Raw genomic sequence first — 15,296 nt, 5'->3', positions numbered from 1 at the left:
TTTGAGCTCGGTTATTCTACTTATCACGTGGCCAGGGTGTGGGGTTTATAAAACAGATGGGGAGGATTTAGGAAAAAGAGGGGCAGGGTGGTAGTGAAGATTGCTCACAGGTTTTGCGGATTGGGTAGGTTGGAAATAAGGAGCTGCGCGGGCTTGGTGCTCTCTGTCGGCCCCTGCTGACACGGGGAGAGAGGAGCCGGTCTGACTCGGAAATAACGCCATGTTGCTGAGCACCCGGTCCTGGGCTGGAGGTCTCGGGTATGGAGCAGGAACGGGGCGCTGTTTCTGTAGGCATTAGGGCAGGAGGAGAGCTGGCCAACCCGGGAGGGGGTTCTTGGCGCCCTGGCTGCAGCGCCCCTGACTTGCAGGAGCCTCCCTGTGCCGTCTCCCGTGCGGCTGCTTTCGGAGCCGGCGCGTCCGCTGAGGCTTAGAAGTGGAGCCTTGCCCGGAGAGCAGACCTCCTTCACTGCACGGGTCGCGATCCCTCCCCTCTCTCCTGGGCCCAAAACGGATCTCAAAGCCTGGGAGCTGCAATTTCAGGAAAAGCGGAATTCTGTCTTAAGCCTTCGAATTCTCATCAACACGGACTGTATCTCCGCCACGGAGGGGACCTGTGTGGCTATTATAGCACGCCAAGGCCGGGAATCGTCCTCAGGCATCACCCAGTCAGTCCTGCCTCTCATTTGAAGGTAAGAATAGGCATTTGACATTGTAAGATGGTGCAGTGGATGCTGTTGGTATCACCCAGCTCTACCCCTCCCGCCCTCACGTGTACCCATCCTCCAGTTTCTTGAGTGTTGGCTGTAGAGCTGCCCTAGTCTGCAGAGAATTGCCTGGGCCAGCAGGCATCCCGCCTCCCTTGAGAGGTTATTTCTCTCCTTCAGCCCTCACCTCCCTCCCCACCCCCCAACTCATCCCCTGTAGCCATGAACTGGGAGTGAGGGGGTACAAAAGTTCAGCCCCCTTGATCCTAGGAGGGAACCAACTCTGTGGTCAAATTGAAGCTCCCTTTGAGATCAGGCTGAAGCTTCTGCTGAGACCACGGTCTTGCTTAGCTTTCTTCCTCTACCCTATCCGCCTGCTTCCCTCACTCCCCTTGTTCTGAGAGTAATCCCTCAGAGAATTACTGAGACAAGAATCCCTGCCTCAGGCTCTGCTTTGAGGGACTCTGACTTAAGACAGAAAACTTGCTGAATAAACTAATGAGAACCCCAAGATCTGTTCTTGGAGAGTAAACATTGACAGTACATTTGCTTGAGCTTTGTGTTGTCAATTGTACTTACATTAGTAGAGTCAATTCACTTGTACTTACATTAGTAGTGTCAATTCACTTGTACTTACATTAGTAGTGTCAATTCACTTGTGCTGACATTAAGGAGGTCAATTTAGGCAAATAATCAGCATCACATATGTATACAATTACAATGAGCTAACTGAAGTGGACACATACAGATTTTTCTGGCACTAGTTAATTTACTACCAAGTATAAATGAGTTGTTTAAAAAGCATGGTAGAACTATGCCATTTAAACTAAGTTCTTTAGTTCTGAGGTTCTTTATTTGTTCTGTCTCAGTTGGAGCTGTAATAGCCAATATAGACTCAGTTGAACAACTGATCATACTTCTGGAAGTTGTCATTTTCTGATCACTACATTTCTTGAGGGACAGGATCCATATCATCTTACTCATCTTTGCATTGTTCCCTGTGATGTTTAGAACAACATATTGTAAGTTGTAGATGTCTAATATCTTTGAAGGATTTAGTTGAATCAGCCAGCTCCCTTAAAAACATTTTTCATGGTAAGTTTAGAAGATAAACTTTTGAGGATTAATTTATTCATGGGAACTATATCTAGGCTTTTTAAACAAAATTGCTGAATACATCCAACATAGTAACCTAAACATTTGCTTAAAAGAGCTTATCATGGGTTACTCTGAACTTGAATTGCTTTATCTTCTCTATCGATGACCCTTTCTGTGGTGCGTGAAGGTGCGTACTTCCCCACCCCATAATTTCACAGAAAACAACCAACCACACATTTTGAGGTGCAGATAGCTTGCTTTATTTTGTTGTTACTATCTCCAGGAGGTCCAACAATTATAACTAAGAATTGAATTTGTACTTGCATGAGAAGAACTACATCAAATTGACATTTTGGGCAGTTAGTAATATTGTTGCTTTTAATTTAACGACAGCTTTATTTTGTTGTTCTTTAGTTTTTTGCTGTGGCTCACTGCTTAGGTGCCCTGGTTTTTCTAGTGTAATTTAAATTTAGAGCTACCACACGAAGGCATTGGCTGCACCTGGGGACCTCCAAGAGTTGGCACTGCTCTGGCATAGGAATACTTGAATAGCTTGGTTTTATGAGGGGATGGCCAGGAGATGTTACTTTTCCAAGCTATCCAGGCACTCTCTATGTCAGAGACAGTGTAAAATGAGCGAACAAAGTGTTGGCCGTTACACTTTGCTCTGGTAATATTTAAGTCATGATAATTTTGAGTGTGACATCATCAGAGAAAATGTAAGACGTTCAAGTGTTGCTTACAGGAGGGTAAATGCAAACATCACCAATGCCTTACATTTCTGATTCAATAGGTATTGGTGCACATATCAGGTGACGTGCACAGTGTTATCATCTTTTAGGTGGATAGGACATCTTCAGTGGGGAATTTCTCAACCCACTGAGGCATACTTAGACATCAACAGTATGTTGAGGCACAAAGATTGATTAAGTGTTGAGCAGGGTATTCGTTCCATAAGAAACTTTCTCCTACCAACGGTTTCAAAAGTTACATTGTAAAATGTCATAAAACAAATGGTACAAAACTTTATAACCGTTAATCCGGCTATATACAGTATGTACATGTCACTAGCAAATGTATAATATTCTTAGGTCAACAATTATGAAAGGATTGAAGTGCATATTTTTGAACTTTGACTCATTTAGGTTGATACAAAACTACTTTTTAAAAAATATTTACAGATCAGAAAGATTAGTCCATGTGAATTGTTTGTGAAAAGTTAAGAATGAATGTGGAGTGTGAGCGCACAGGCCCTCTTAAATCGATCGAATATGTATATTCACAGTGGCAGAGTCAGAGCCAAAATCATTCCCTAAACTCAGGGTGTAAAGTCCACCGTCTTGTTTCTGTACGTCCGTGATGATCAGGGTTGTCAGGTCATCTGTGTTTTCAATGTGGAATCTTCCCTGTTGTTCTTGATTTCGAATTTTTCTTCCACCACAGGACCATGTTATATCTGGGGTGGGGTCACCCGTAAAAGCACAGGCTACTGTTAGAACTTTGCCTTCATCAATGCTGATATCAGAAGGAAGAGCTTCAATTTTAGGTGGAATTCCTTTATAGAACAACAACAACAAAAAAGGTTTAGGATCACTGAAAAAAAATAAAGATTTGCTTTCTACTGAATTGTATATATTAAGGACTATGCCATGCTACTTGGCTTGTCTATCTCTACTGTAATTTTATGCTCACCTCTTATGCCTGCTTTAAGCATTCTACTAGTTGAGCTTTCCAGTTGTGTCATACTAGATTTTCCCATAAAACTGCTGGAACTCATTTCTACAAAGGACTCTTGCATGGAGGACATGCTTTGGGCAGACATGCTTGCAAATTTCATTTCAGTCATGCTGCTAGCGCTGCTGCTGCTGAAACTGCTGAAGGAGGCCTCCTGCTTAGAGGCAGACATTTGGACTGACTGAGACGAGAAGCTTCCTTGCAAGCTTGTGTCACCACTTGTCCTCAATACTACCTCTCTGGAAGGTTCTTCAACTAGAGCTGTGGAGCATAGCAGATACACAGTGAACATCAATGACATCTGGTTAACTGGTGACATCGGACGCTCTCTCACGGAAATGGAAACTTAAACACACACACACACGGAAACATAACCCAAACAGTTTGCTGTTGAAGCATAAGCAAAGACATATATATACATACATTTGTCAAGAGCTAGCTTAATGTCTCCAAGAAATGAATCCTTACATTTCTATCATTGCATTACATGCAGGTACTAGGAATCACTAGGAGAAAAATGATGAGTCATATGGAAAATAATTGACATATTGTGCATTCTGAAGATAAATGTTACAGGGAAGTTGGTAGCTTTACTCTGAAATTTAATTTATCGGGGTTTCTGTTCAGCTGTAAAGAAACTTTGACCGTAAGGATGAATTATCACAGGATGCCTGTCCCTCTTACATGTGAAATGGAGTTTTCTGTGCTCAGAAGGCTAAAAAACACCTAAAGTCTTTAAGCAAGTAAGGAAAAATGGCAAAGATATACTTACGAAGGACTGTTAAGGAAGCTGTAGCTGAACACTGGCCACGGAAATTTTTGGCTTTAATTGTGTATTTTCCACTGTCGCTTACTGATGCATTTCGGATTTCAAGAGAATACACATTTCTGGAGCGACTTACATTGATATTTGAAGAAACAGAAATCTAAAATAAATGAAAATGAAATGTTTAAGTTCTTTGGATGTGGTAGATGTGGTATTTAAATTTTTCTTCAATAATATATTCTTAATTAAACTTACTGGCATGTTGTTTTTAAACCATTCGATTTCAGGGGATGGCTCACCACTGATTTCACAAGTAAAGAGAACATTTTGTCCTTCATTAATATTTTGAGATCTAGGCTGTGTGATGAAGGCTGGAGCATCTGAGAGTTCTTTACTCAGGGTCAAATCAAACTGACACTTGATGATTCCTTCGCTGGTTTTGCCTATGCAGGTGAGGATTCCTTCATCTCTGTGACTGGCTTGCTTGATGGTTAGGGTCTGGTCACTGCCTGAGACACCATATCTGTACTCCTCAGAGTTAGTAAGCTCTCTTCCATTCAGTACCCATTTCACATCAGTGGCACCAGCAATGTTGGCTTTTAAAGTCACTTTTTGACCATCGGTTATGCTCATCTGAGTAGAGAATGCTTTAACCTCAGCACGAGTTTTGATTTCTTCTGATGCCTGCGATGTTTTAGTGATTTCCTCATGGACGATGGATTTTTCCAGGGAGGTTGCTGCTGATTTCTTGACTTCTTCGGAAATCAGAAGCTTTGAAGCTTCCTCCTTGAGGGCTAACTTTTCTTGAGATTTTACTTCTGACATCTTGATTTCTTCAGAAAGTAGGGACTTCTGGGAAATTTCCTCTTGGACAGCTGCCTTCTTCTGAGATGTAATTTCAGAGGTCTTTTGTGTAGATACTTTTAGTCCTTCAGTATCTTTTATAGCTAAAAAAGAAACCTCTGTAAAGCAAACTTAATTGGATAGATACCCCCACCCTATACTCTTGTAGATTCTATATGTGAATAATATACAGACAAAGATAAAATGTTGCCCAGGTGCAGTGGCTCACGCCTATAATCCCAGCACTTTAGAGGATTGAGACAGGAGGATTGCTTGAGGCCAGGAGTTCGATACCCACCTGGGCAGTATAGCGAGACTGTGTCTCTGCAAAAAATAGAGAAATTAGCTGGGCATGGTGGCATGTGCCTATAGTCCCAGCTACTCAGTAGGAGGATTGCTTGAGCCCAGGAGTTTGAGGCTGCAGTGAGCTGTGATTGTGTCACTGCACTCTATGCACTCTAGCCTGGGTAATAGAGTGAGAGCCTGTCTCAAAAAAAATAAAAAAATAAAAATAAAAAATAAAGATGTCAACTTTTGTGTGCAGTGTAGGTAATACCTAATTCACTCTTGGAAAATTGTCATGCATGATTTTTTAGATCAGTGCAATGATTCCTTAAACTAAACTAAGTTTAAGATGATTGTTATGACTTAAGGAAAAAAAGAGTTTTCAAACGACTAGTCAAAGGATTTAGGAAATATGTGTATTTGGAGATTTTGAGTAACCAACAAATTAAATTATCTTTTAGAAGTTTGAGATGAAAGCAAACTAATTTTAATTGGTAAAACGGATATCCCTCTTTCATTAACTTTGTACTGCTTTGGAAACTTAGCAAATGTGAAGATTTAGGGAAGCAGTACCATTTTGTTGTATATTCACCTGGCTTTATTCTTAAATATTCCTAGGAGCAAAGGCTGACTCTGTGCAAACTTATATAACACCATATATTATTAGATGCTTAATAAATGGTTCTTATGCTAATAGAAAGCATATACTAACTTCAAATATGTGTGTTTCAACATTTGTGTACAGATGGTATTCTGGAATTAGGAAAATAGTTTTATTTTAATACATTTGTATGTATGCATGTGTAAGGGGGGGATGTTTAAAAATGTTTTCTTAATATCGTTTTCTGAAAAATGTTAGTAAGAACAAAAGCCAACCTACCTTTTATTGTTAATTTGCAGCTAGAGGACACAGATCCAGCTGAATTTGTTACGGTGCAAGTATAAAGTCCACTGTCAGAAGTATCAGTCTTATGAATTTCTAAGAGGAATCCTCCTTTGTCTTCAGAGAGTTTATATTTACCTCCTTGTGTAATAGCCTGTAGAATGCAAGTGATTTGAGTTTTTAAAAGTGATTTAATTTTATACTTTCTTTGAAAGATGGGGATTAAAGGAGAGATGGTTAGTTTTTTAGAAGATAAAATTAAGGGGCATTTAAGAACTGGTTACCTTTCCATCCTTTGTCCAGATGACAGTTGGCCGAGGTTCTCCGGTAGCTTTAACTGCAAATTTGGCAATGCTGTCTGAAGAAACAGTTGTATCTTGCAGCCCAGTAACAATTACTGGTTTTGAGGCAATTTGTTCAGGAGATTTTGGTTCAATTTTCTTGGTTTCTGTTGACTCAGCAGTTTTCTGAGCTGATTTCTTAGTTTCTGATATGCTTGATACCTGCTCATGGATACTCTTAAAGGCTTGTCCCACAAACTGGAAGTTAGTTTTGGAAGTTCCACCTTCGCCAGAAATCTCACAAACATATTCTCCACAGTCAGATTCAGTGAGGTTATGGATTTTGAGCTCATAGGTACCATCTGATGAATAATGAAACTGGAAATGCCCATTTTCCTTCAGTTTCTTGCCATCTTTATACCAGGTGACCTCCTTTGCGCTTAATACACTGCTTTCAACTGCACAAGTCAGCTTGGCAATATCTTTAGAAGCTTCTGCTTTCAGGGACCGAGATATCTTTGGTGGGGCAGAGACTGGTAGCTGCTGAACCTTCTCTGATGGGGGTTTTGTCTCTGTGGGTGATACAGCTTTTGGGTGAGAAGCCACCGTTTCTGGAGATTTCACTCGTTTTGGAGACTTAACTGCTTCGGGGGATTTCACCCGAGGCTCTGGGGATTTGACTCTTGGAGGTGACGTCACAGCCTTTTCAGGCACTCTGGGCTTTTGAACAGTCAGAGTAAACTGTGCTTCTTGTCTCCCTTCACTGTTTTCTACCACCACGCTGTAGGTGCCCTCATCCGAAGCCTGGACTGAAGAGATCTCAAAGGTCGATTTGTACTTTGTGGTGGTCACTTGGTGACGGGCAGAAGTGCTTATCACTTGTCCTCCACGCAGCCAGGTCACAGTTGGCACCGGCTCACCATCGGTATCACAAGAAAACCTTGCGGACTCGCCTTCGTAGACAGTCATGGACCGTGGCTTTGTTAGAATTCTTGCTGCCAGAGTTGTCTTGATCTTTCTGGTTGTGGATTTTTCTTCCAGTGACTTTGCTTCTAATGCAGCACTTTTCATTTCTGCAGATGCATAGTGTTCATACGACGAGAGACTTTCCCTTGTCTCTGTCATCTGTGATTTCACTTCCCTGACGGAGGAAGCTGCTTCCATCTCAGATGTTCTCTTAAACGATGACACCGCATATTCCTCTGTTCTTGTCAGCTCAGGGAAAACAGACCTGGGGACATCTTCATCTCTGCGCTGGGAAGCATAGGTGGTATAATGCCCTCCTGTTACGTCCAAGGTCGCATAGTCAGAAGCTTCGCCTTTGTAGTTGGTGCACACAGCACGGTAGGTTCCACTATCCTCACTGTGACAGTCCAGAATTTCCAGGGTCAGGACCCCACTCATGTTGGTGTAGTGAATCTTACTGCTCTCTTGGAGTTCCACCCCATTGTGGTACCATTTAACCTCGGCAGTTGGCTTAGACTGAACGTTTAAGATAAAGCGTGTATTTTGGCCAGAAGGTACCCTGTGCGAGCGCATTCTCAACGTGATCCGAGGGGCATGGTCCAGAGTAAATGGCTGCTGACTTAAAACTTCATACTTCCTTTCTGATGTCTTCTGAGTCTTCAAAGCAGCTTTCATGGACTCATACCTGGAAAAGATATCAAATCTTGCAGACCTCTCAAATCTTGAGAGTGATCTCTCACTCGACACAGGGCTCGGGGAACGTGGGCGAGTTCTCTCTGGAGTAGGGGACCTTCTTTCCGTGTCATCTTCATATTCCTCAGCCGGTTGTGGACGTGACCGGATCAACTCAGACACCGGCCTCATTAACTCAATGTAGGTTGGAGACAGGGAGCGCCGTCGTCTCAGTAGTCTAGACACGGACGAGGAGGATTCTCTTTGAGTACGTTTTGAGATTTCGTATTCTTCCTCAATTTCTGTTATTTCTGTCACTTCTCTCTGTCGTCTTGATTTCTTTTTAGACTTTTCTTCCTTTGACAAGTGGTCAAGCTCACTTCTGTATTCTGCGAGACGCTGGGTGGTAGTAACTGGACGAAGCAACTCCTCATCCTCCCTCTCGGCCATTATTCTCTGCCGTTGTTTCGGCTGTCTGTATGAGGCCCGCGCGTGCCGTTCCCGCAGTTCTGCATAAGTTGTGCTAGTCTCTTCCTTGGTTGGGATGTGATAGGTTGAATATCTGAAGTCTTTTCTTGTTTCCTCCACTTTGACGTGAGCTTGCGGTGAAGAGTAACGTAGGCTGGAGAGCTCAAAACGTGGAGGGCTTCGGCTGGGGGGTGAAGCTGAGAAACCTAATTCAAGCTCTTCTTCAAGGCGCAGCCTCTCTTCCTCTGTTCTTTTCATGGCTAAGTAGTCGTCAATGGGGAGGAGTAATTCTTCATCAGAGATGTCCCCAAGAGACCGTCTTCTAGGTCTGTAGTAAAAGTCATAATCAGGAGAAGGTGTGCGCCGGCGGGCTGGTCTTACCATTTCAAGATCATCTTGGGATAGTTTGGGAATACGCCATTTAGGTCTATATTGATCTGTAATGCGTGGAAGAGGCATCACATAGAACTGTTCCCATCTTGAAAGGCGGATACGCTTGGGTCTCTTCTGTACAACTCTGTCAAGTTTCCCAGGCATTTCAAATTGATCACGTATCTTTTTATACCATTTCATGTCTGACATAGGCACAAACTGCTTAATGCGCTGGTCTTCCTCGACGGTAGTCTGTTTGTACTTGCGTGGCTCTGGTACTTCATAAGGCATACGGAGTTTTCTCTCTTCCTTCTTTTCTTCCGTTTCAAGTCGGAATTCTCCTTTCACGGTCTTGGTGCTTACAGCTGGTTTGTAGAGGATGGAAGCTTCTCTCAGAGCCTCTTGGGCTACCTGTGTCAGTGGCACAGTTTCAGTTCCAGAAAGAATTTGAGCCATTCTTAGAGTTTTGTCGATTTGTTTTTGTACGTGTCGTTCGCGCTCCTCCTCACTCTTGAATTCATGTTTCTTGTACCTCAAGCGTTCCACTTGGAGGTGAGCCTGACAGCTGGTGGATCCAGCTGTGTTTGTCGCTGTGACTCTATAATAACCTGTATCTTCAGGCAAAGTATCCCTGATGTGCAAAGCATAATAATCCAAGCCTTCATGGATAATTTCAATGTTAGGCCCAAGGGACAGTGGCTTACCATCCTTCTCCCATTTTAGTGTTGGCGGGGGGATGCCAGACACTCTGATCTCAAAGCAGACACTTTGGCCTTCTTGGCATTCTGCATTGGCCAGTAACCGTTTGAACATGGGTCTTAAGGTAGTGTCTGTTGGAGGTGGGTGTAGGGTTACCGTCAGCTTTGCTTTGCAGCTGTCTTCCCCGTATTTGTTCCTTGCCACAACAGCGTATTCAGCAGCATCATCTGTAGTTACACTGTTGATTGTTAATTGGTAAAGACCCTTGTCTGACTCAAATGTGTACTTCTTGTCGTCATCACCTGGTTTGATTTTCTGACCTGACTTATACCATGTTACACGAGGCTCTGGGTGGACGGTTATAGTTACTCCAAACCGGACATTTTCACCCACATAAGCTGTCTTATTATAGAGAGGCAGGGTAAATTCTGGTGGCCTTTCCAGGAGTCTCATCGTATCTGTTCTGCGCTTAATTTTCCTCATGGTTCTGCGGCAGTAATAGTCATAAACTTCTCTCACACCTTTAACAAATAGCTCTGCATAAGAACTGTCTTCACCATAGTCATTGACTACTTTGCATCTGTAGGTACCATCATCAAATTTGGTAATATCTTTGACATAGAGGATGGCCACTCCGTCTTCATAGGTGATTTCATATTTCTCACTGGCCTCCAGCTGTCTGACACCAAAGTACCAGGTCACTTGGGTAGACTGATCATAATTTTCAATTTTGCATACATATTTAACATGTCCTCCTTCTTCACCAACTGCATGCATTATCTGCCCAGAAACTGGGCCAATTTCAATGGATGCTACTTTAACTTTAGCAACACTCACTCCCTTCTGAGATCGAATTGCACCACCACAGGAGATCCGGGCAGCTGATATAACCATGTTGAGGTCTTTCTTGATGAGGGTGTGGTAGTAACGCCGGTGTTTTAATGTTCTTATAACTTTCGTACTGACTCTTTCTATCTTCTGCTTCAGCCATGGGTGCTGGAGTGCCTCTGAGGCTGTCATGCGAGATTTCCTCTCTTTCACTAACAGACGGTCAACAAAATCCATGGCTTCGAGGCTAATCTCTTTGAAAGCTTCTTCATCAAAAGTATATTCAGCATTCATGATATTCTCAATGATCTGTTGGTTAGTTTCAGCCAGGAATGGGTTGATACCACTCAATAGCACATATACCAGCGTTCCAAGTGCCCACATGTCTGTGGCTGTGCTGACAACATCATGCTGGTGGACTTCAGGTGCGTAGTATTCTGGGGCAGTGAACACAAGCCTAAAGTTGTCCCCTGGCTTCAGCTGACGGGCTTGACCAAATTCTATGATTTTAATGGTGGAGCTCCTTCTTGTTTGGTAAATGATATTTTCTGGTCTAATGTCAAAGTGCCCAATATTATGACTGTGTAAGAACTCCAGTGCTTCACAGACCTGGCGGACATAGCTTACAATTTCTCTTTCATTAAGTTCAAAAGCACTTGTGTTAATGCGCTCAAATATGTCAAGTCCAGATATGAACTCAAAGATCATAACTAATTCTTCCATGCTTTCAAATGATTCATGGAGATATAAGATATTTCTATGCCTAGAAATGTTTAGGATAGAAATTTCCTTCTTTACCAAAACTTGATCAGTCCCTTTGACTTTAACAAATTTGGCCATGTATGTCTTCTTGGAGGATGTTTCAACACAACGGTGGACAATTCCAAACTCACCACGCCCAAGATCTTCAGCAATCATATATTTCTCATAGAGTTCCTTGGTTGAAGAGTGAGATGCTTTAGTCATGGAAACCTCCCTGGTTTCATCTACCTCTTCATCATAGTTCATAGCTCTGGTCTTATCTTCTTTGGTTATGGTTGGTTCTGAAGGCTCAGAAGGCTTGCTCAGGCCAAATTTATTTTCAGCTATTACCCGGAACTGGTAACTTGTTTTTCCAAATAAGTTGATCACGGTATAACGTGTTTCTCGGGCTTGTCCTACACGGATCCATCTTTCTGCAGTAGTTGCACATTTTTCAACAATGTAGTTGGTGATTTTGCTGCCACCATCAGAAGCTGGCTCAGTCCACGTTAAGTTAACAGAATCTCGTGAGACTTCACTGACTTTGACTCCTCTCGGTGGATCAGGAACGTCAGCCACATCCAGTTCAACCGTCTTCTGGTCAATTCCAAATCTGTTTTTAGCACAGACCACATAGAAACCAGCATCTTTTCTCTCCACCCCGTTGGGGAAAACAAGTGATGTGAAGGATCTTGTGACAATCACTTGGTAGTGGCCATTATTGTCAATGAGATCTTGTCCTTTCTGCCAGGTGATCACAGGATCTGGTTTGCCACTGAAGGGGATCTTGATGCTCACCACTTCGCCTCGGAGAGCATGAACTGCTCCCATGCCTTCAAGATTTTTAGGCAAGTGTATCTTGGCTGGAACTGTGTCAGAAAAAAAGGAGAAAGAATATAATTTAGCAACACCTAACAATACCTATTTAAGAGAAATATTTTCCCCCAAATTAATGATAAGTATTCTAGCCCCAAACTGATGATTATTGATTGCTTCTACCTTCTACTTCCAAGGAGGCGGTGCCAGACACAGATCCCCCTTGGTTGGTAGCTCTGACTTGGTAAACTGTGGCATCATCATCTGTGACGCTTGCAATGATGAGCTGGTGGTAGCCACCCTTAAATTCTTGAATCCTGTACTTTAATCCATCTGCAATGATTTCTTTGCCTTGTCTGTACCACTTCACAATAGGTTTCGGATGGCCAGTCACTTTGCAGACCAAAGTGGCATTGCTCTGATACCTGACATTTAGGTTTCTCAGTTCCTCTTTAAAGTGTGGTGCCTGAATGGGGACGTCAGATTTGGGAGTGACAGGTTCTGATATTTCACTCCATTCACTCTCCCCACCTAGGTTTTCACATTTCACACGGAACTCATATTCAAGATCTTCAATAAGGTTTTTCACTGAAAAGACGGTTTCTCGAATTTCTTCTGTTGTCACAGCAATCCATTTATTCTGCTTCTTCTCACGCTTCTCAAGGTAGTAACTTCTAATCTTTGCACCCCCATCACTGGCAGGTGGCTTCCAAGCCACAACACAAGAATCTTTTGTGACAGCAGTGACAGTTGGTTTGCCAGGAGCACTTGGCTTTTCTATTTAAAAGAAAAAAAAAAAAAGATGAGGCAAAACAGGTTTACTAAAAGCTTATTTTTTAAAAATAGAATGTTATGAGTCCAAAATTCTATGAAAAACAGCTATTCCAGAAATATGAAATGTTACTTTATGCTAAAAACTTATCAAAAAATAAAGTTCCTTTTTAAAGAAGGGGATAGGGTATATATTTCACCTTTTAGATACATAGTCAATTAAAGTGAAAGAAAAGGCACTTGCAATTTATCTGAATCTTTGCTATTTCCTTTCAACATATATTTCTGTTCGAAAGAATTTTATGCAAAGATGGGATTTTACCATAGGAAGAGACAGAAATCAGTTTGTACTCACCAAATGGACTCTTAATGATCACCACTGAGGAGACCTCTAGCGGGTCGCTGATGCCGAAAGTGTTCTGTGCTGAAACCCGGAAATAATAGCCAGCATTTTCTGTGAGGTTCACAATTCTACAGGTTGTCACTGAGATGGCTGAAGACACCAATTGCCATTCAGCCCCTTCCTTGGCCTCACATTTCTCCACCACGTAATTGGTGATCCAGGAGCCGCCGTCATCTGCGGGTGGCTTCCAGCTGATCACCACAGAGTTCTTCAATAGAGCTTCAATCACAATGGGTCCTGTAGGTTTGTCTGGTTTATCTGTTGGGGGAAAGTACAATTGTAGTGGTTTTCATACTGTGTTTCTGAGATTTTTTTTTTCCTTTAAAAATAAAAAGTGCTGAAAATGAATATAAAATACCTTGTATTTCCACATCAAGGATGGCATCCACTGTTCCAAAAACATTGCTGAGCTGCACTTTGTACTTCCCAGCATGTGTCTTACGCTGGACGTTCTTCATGACAAGATGAGTATAGTGCTCAGTGTTTTCAATAGTGATGTTTTCTGAGTTTTGCAAAAGTTTCTGGCCATGGAACCAAGTCATGGCAGGTACTGGACGACCAATGTACATAACGTGAAGCCGAAGTGTAGAACCTACAGCTCCGTAATATTTCTCTTTCAGTGGGTAACCGGGATGGAACTGGGGTGTTGCTTGCAGGAGAAGCTTACTACTGGTTTCTACTTCTCCAACCTCATTGGTAGCTATGCAGGTATAAACACCTTCATCTTCCTGTTCCTCTGTCATGACCGTCAGAGTATGTGTGCGTCCATCTGAAGACATTTTGTATTTCCGGCTTTGTATGAGCTCCTTACCAAATCTGTACCATTTAATGTCAGGAATAGGCCTTCCGACAATCTGGCATGAGAGTTGAGCAGCTTCACCCAATTTGGTGGTAACATCTTTCATTTCTTTGCGTATTCCTGGGGCCTCTCCAGCTGAAAGGTATGAAAGATAATATTAAATTCATTTTTACTACTGAGTCTATAATCCTGTCCTTGTGTATCGAGAATGAATTTACCCTATTGACTAATACTTTATTAGGTGCCATGATTTGCATATGTGCCTGATTCTTAAAAACTCTTTGAATTGGTTTTCCTAGGGTCATATGGAAAATAGGGATTCTAATGAGCACATCATCACATTATTATATAGAGTGATTTTTCTCTTTATGATTGGAAGGGCATTAACAATGTATAGAGTTTTCGGGAAATATGAGTTCTCTCTATAAATCTGTAGTATCCTTGCCCTTACTTAGGTTCACTGAAGTGGGGTACATTTGTTGACCCTTCAAACCTTGTCAGGAACTATTAAAAAACCCATTGCATGAGAGGTAGAAATTGATCAAGGAAAGTGCTTATTAGTTCACTGCATATGCCTCCTGCTGAGGTTATGTGCTTGGAATGGCTTCCTGTAGAATTTATCAGCTATTCCCTGTGTGTGCATATATCAAAGTAAGCAATTTCTTTCCAAACACTTGCTCTCCAATAAAGCTTTCCAGAGTTCTACTTAGCACAGAAGAAAGGTTGGCCTTAACTTGTTTAGTTTGTAAATCATAAGCAGAGAACTAAAGGCTACTTACATGTTAGTTTTGTCTTTACAGACATAGCAGTTCTACGAGGTCTGCTAAGCCCAGTCTCATTCTCAGCAAAAACCCTGAATTCATATTCAGTAGCTTCCAGCAAACCCCCTATTGTGAATTGTTTGTCCTTGATACGATCCTTGTTGCTCTTCTTCCAGGCACTGTCTCCAGACTGTCTATATTCAACCCAGTACCCAAGGATTTCTTTGCCGCCATCACATTCAGGTTTCTCCCACTGTAGAGTGACGCTATCTTTGGATATTGAAAGAATCTCAAGTTCTCCTGGTTGGCTTGGTTTATCTGAAATAATTTAAAACAATTAAAAAGGGAATCAGATTTACTGGTGAAAGAAAAGAAAAGGACCAAAGATGGCTTGTCTCTTTAATTT

The 15,296-nt window shown here is 42.1% G+C and overlaps 1 protein-coding gene across 1 annotated transcript in view; it reads right to left on the bottom strand.

The window, feature by feature from the left end:
* Nucleotides 1–2,038: 2,038 nt before the first annotated feature.
* Nucleotides 2,039–15,296, bottom strand: part of TTN (titin) — a 269,437-nt gene continuing 256,179 nt past the window's right edge. The window contains exons 304-313 of the mRNA XM_045559324.1: nucleotides 14,909–15,208; nucleotides 13,689–14,264; nucleotides 13,283–13,588; nucleotides 12,340–12,933; nucleotides 6,598–12,209; nucleotides 6,311–6,467; nucleotides 4,558–5,249; nucleotides 4,309–4,462; nucleotides 3,495–3,797; nucleotides 2,039–3,357 (exon numbers count right to left, since the gene is read on the bottom strand). Of these exons, the coding sequence (XP_045415280.1) occupies nucleotides 3,059–3,357; nucleotides 3,495–3,797; nucleotides 4,309–4,462; nucleotides 4,558–5,249; nucleotides 6,311–6,467; nucleotides 6,598–12,209; nucleotides 12,340–12,933; nucleotides 13,283–13,588; nucleotides 13,689–14,264; nucleotides 14,909–15,208 (8,993 nt within the window). The 3' untranslated portion in view covers nucleotides 2,039–3,058. The remainder of the gene's footprint in view (nucleotides 3,358–3,494; nucleotides 3,798–4,308; nucleotides 4,463–4,557; nucleotides 5,250–6,310; nucleotides 6,468–6,597; nucleotides 12,210–12,339; nucleotides 12,934–13,282; nucleotides 13,589–13,688; nucleotides 14,265–14,908; nucleotides 15,209–15,296) is intronic.

The sequence above is a fragment of the Lemur catta genome, chromosome 8 (genome assembly GCF_020740605.2).
Source record: "Lemur catta isolate mLemCat1 chromosome 8, mLemCat1.pri, whole genome shotgun sequence".
In the NCBI taxonomy this organism is placed as follows: domain Eukaryota; kingdom Metazoa; phylum Chordata; class Mammalia; order Primates; family Lemuridae; genus Lemur; species Lemur catta.
Note: the sequence above shows the minus strand (reverse complement) of the source record. Positions and strands in the feature narration are given on the sequence as shown.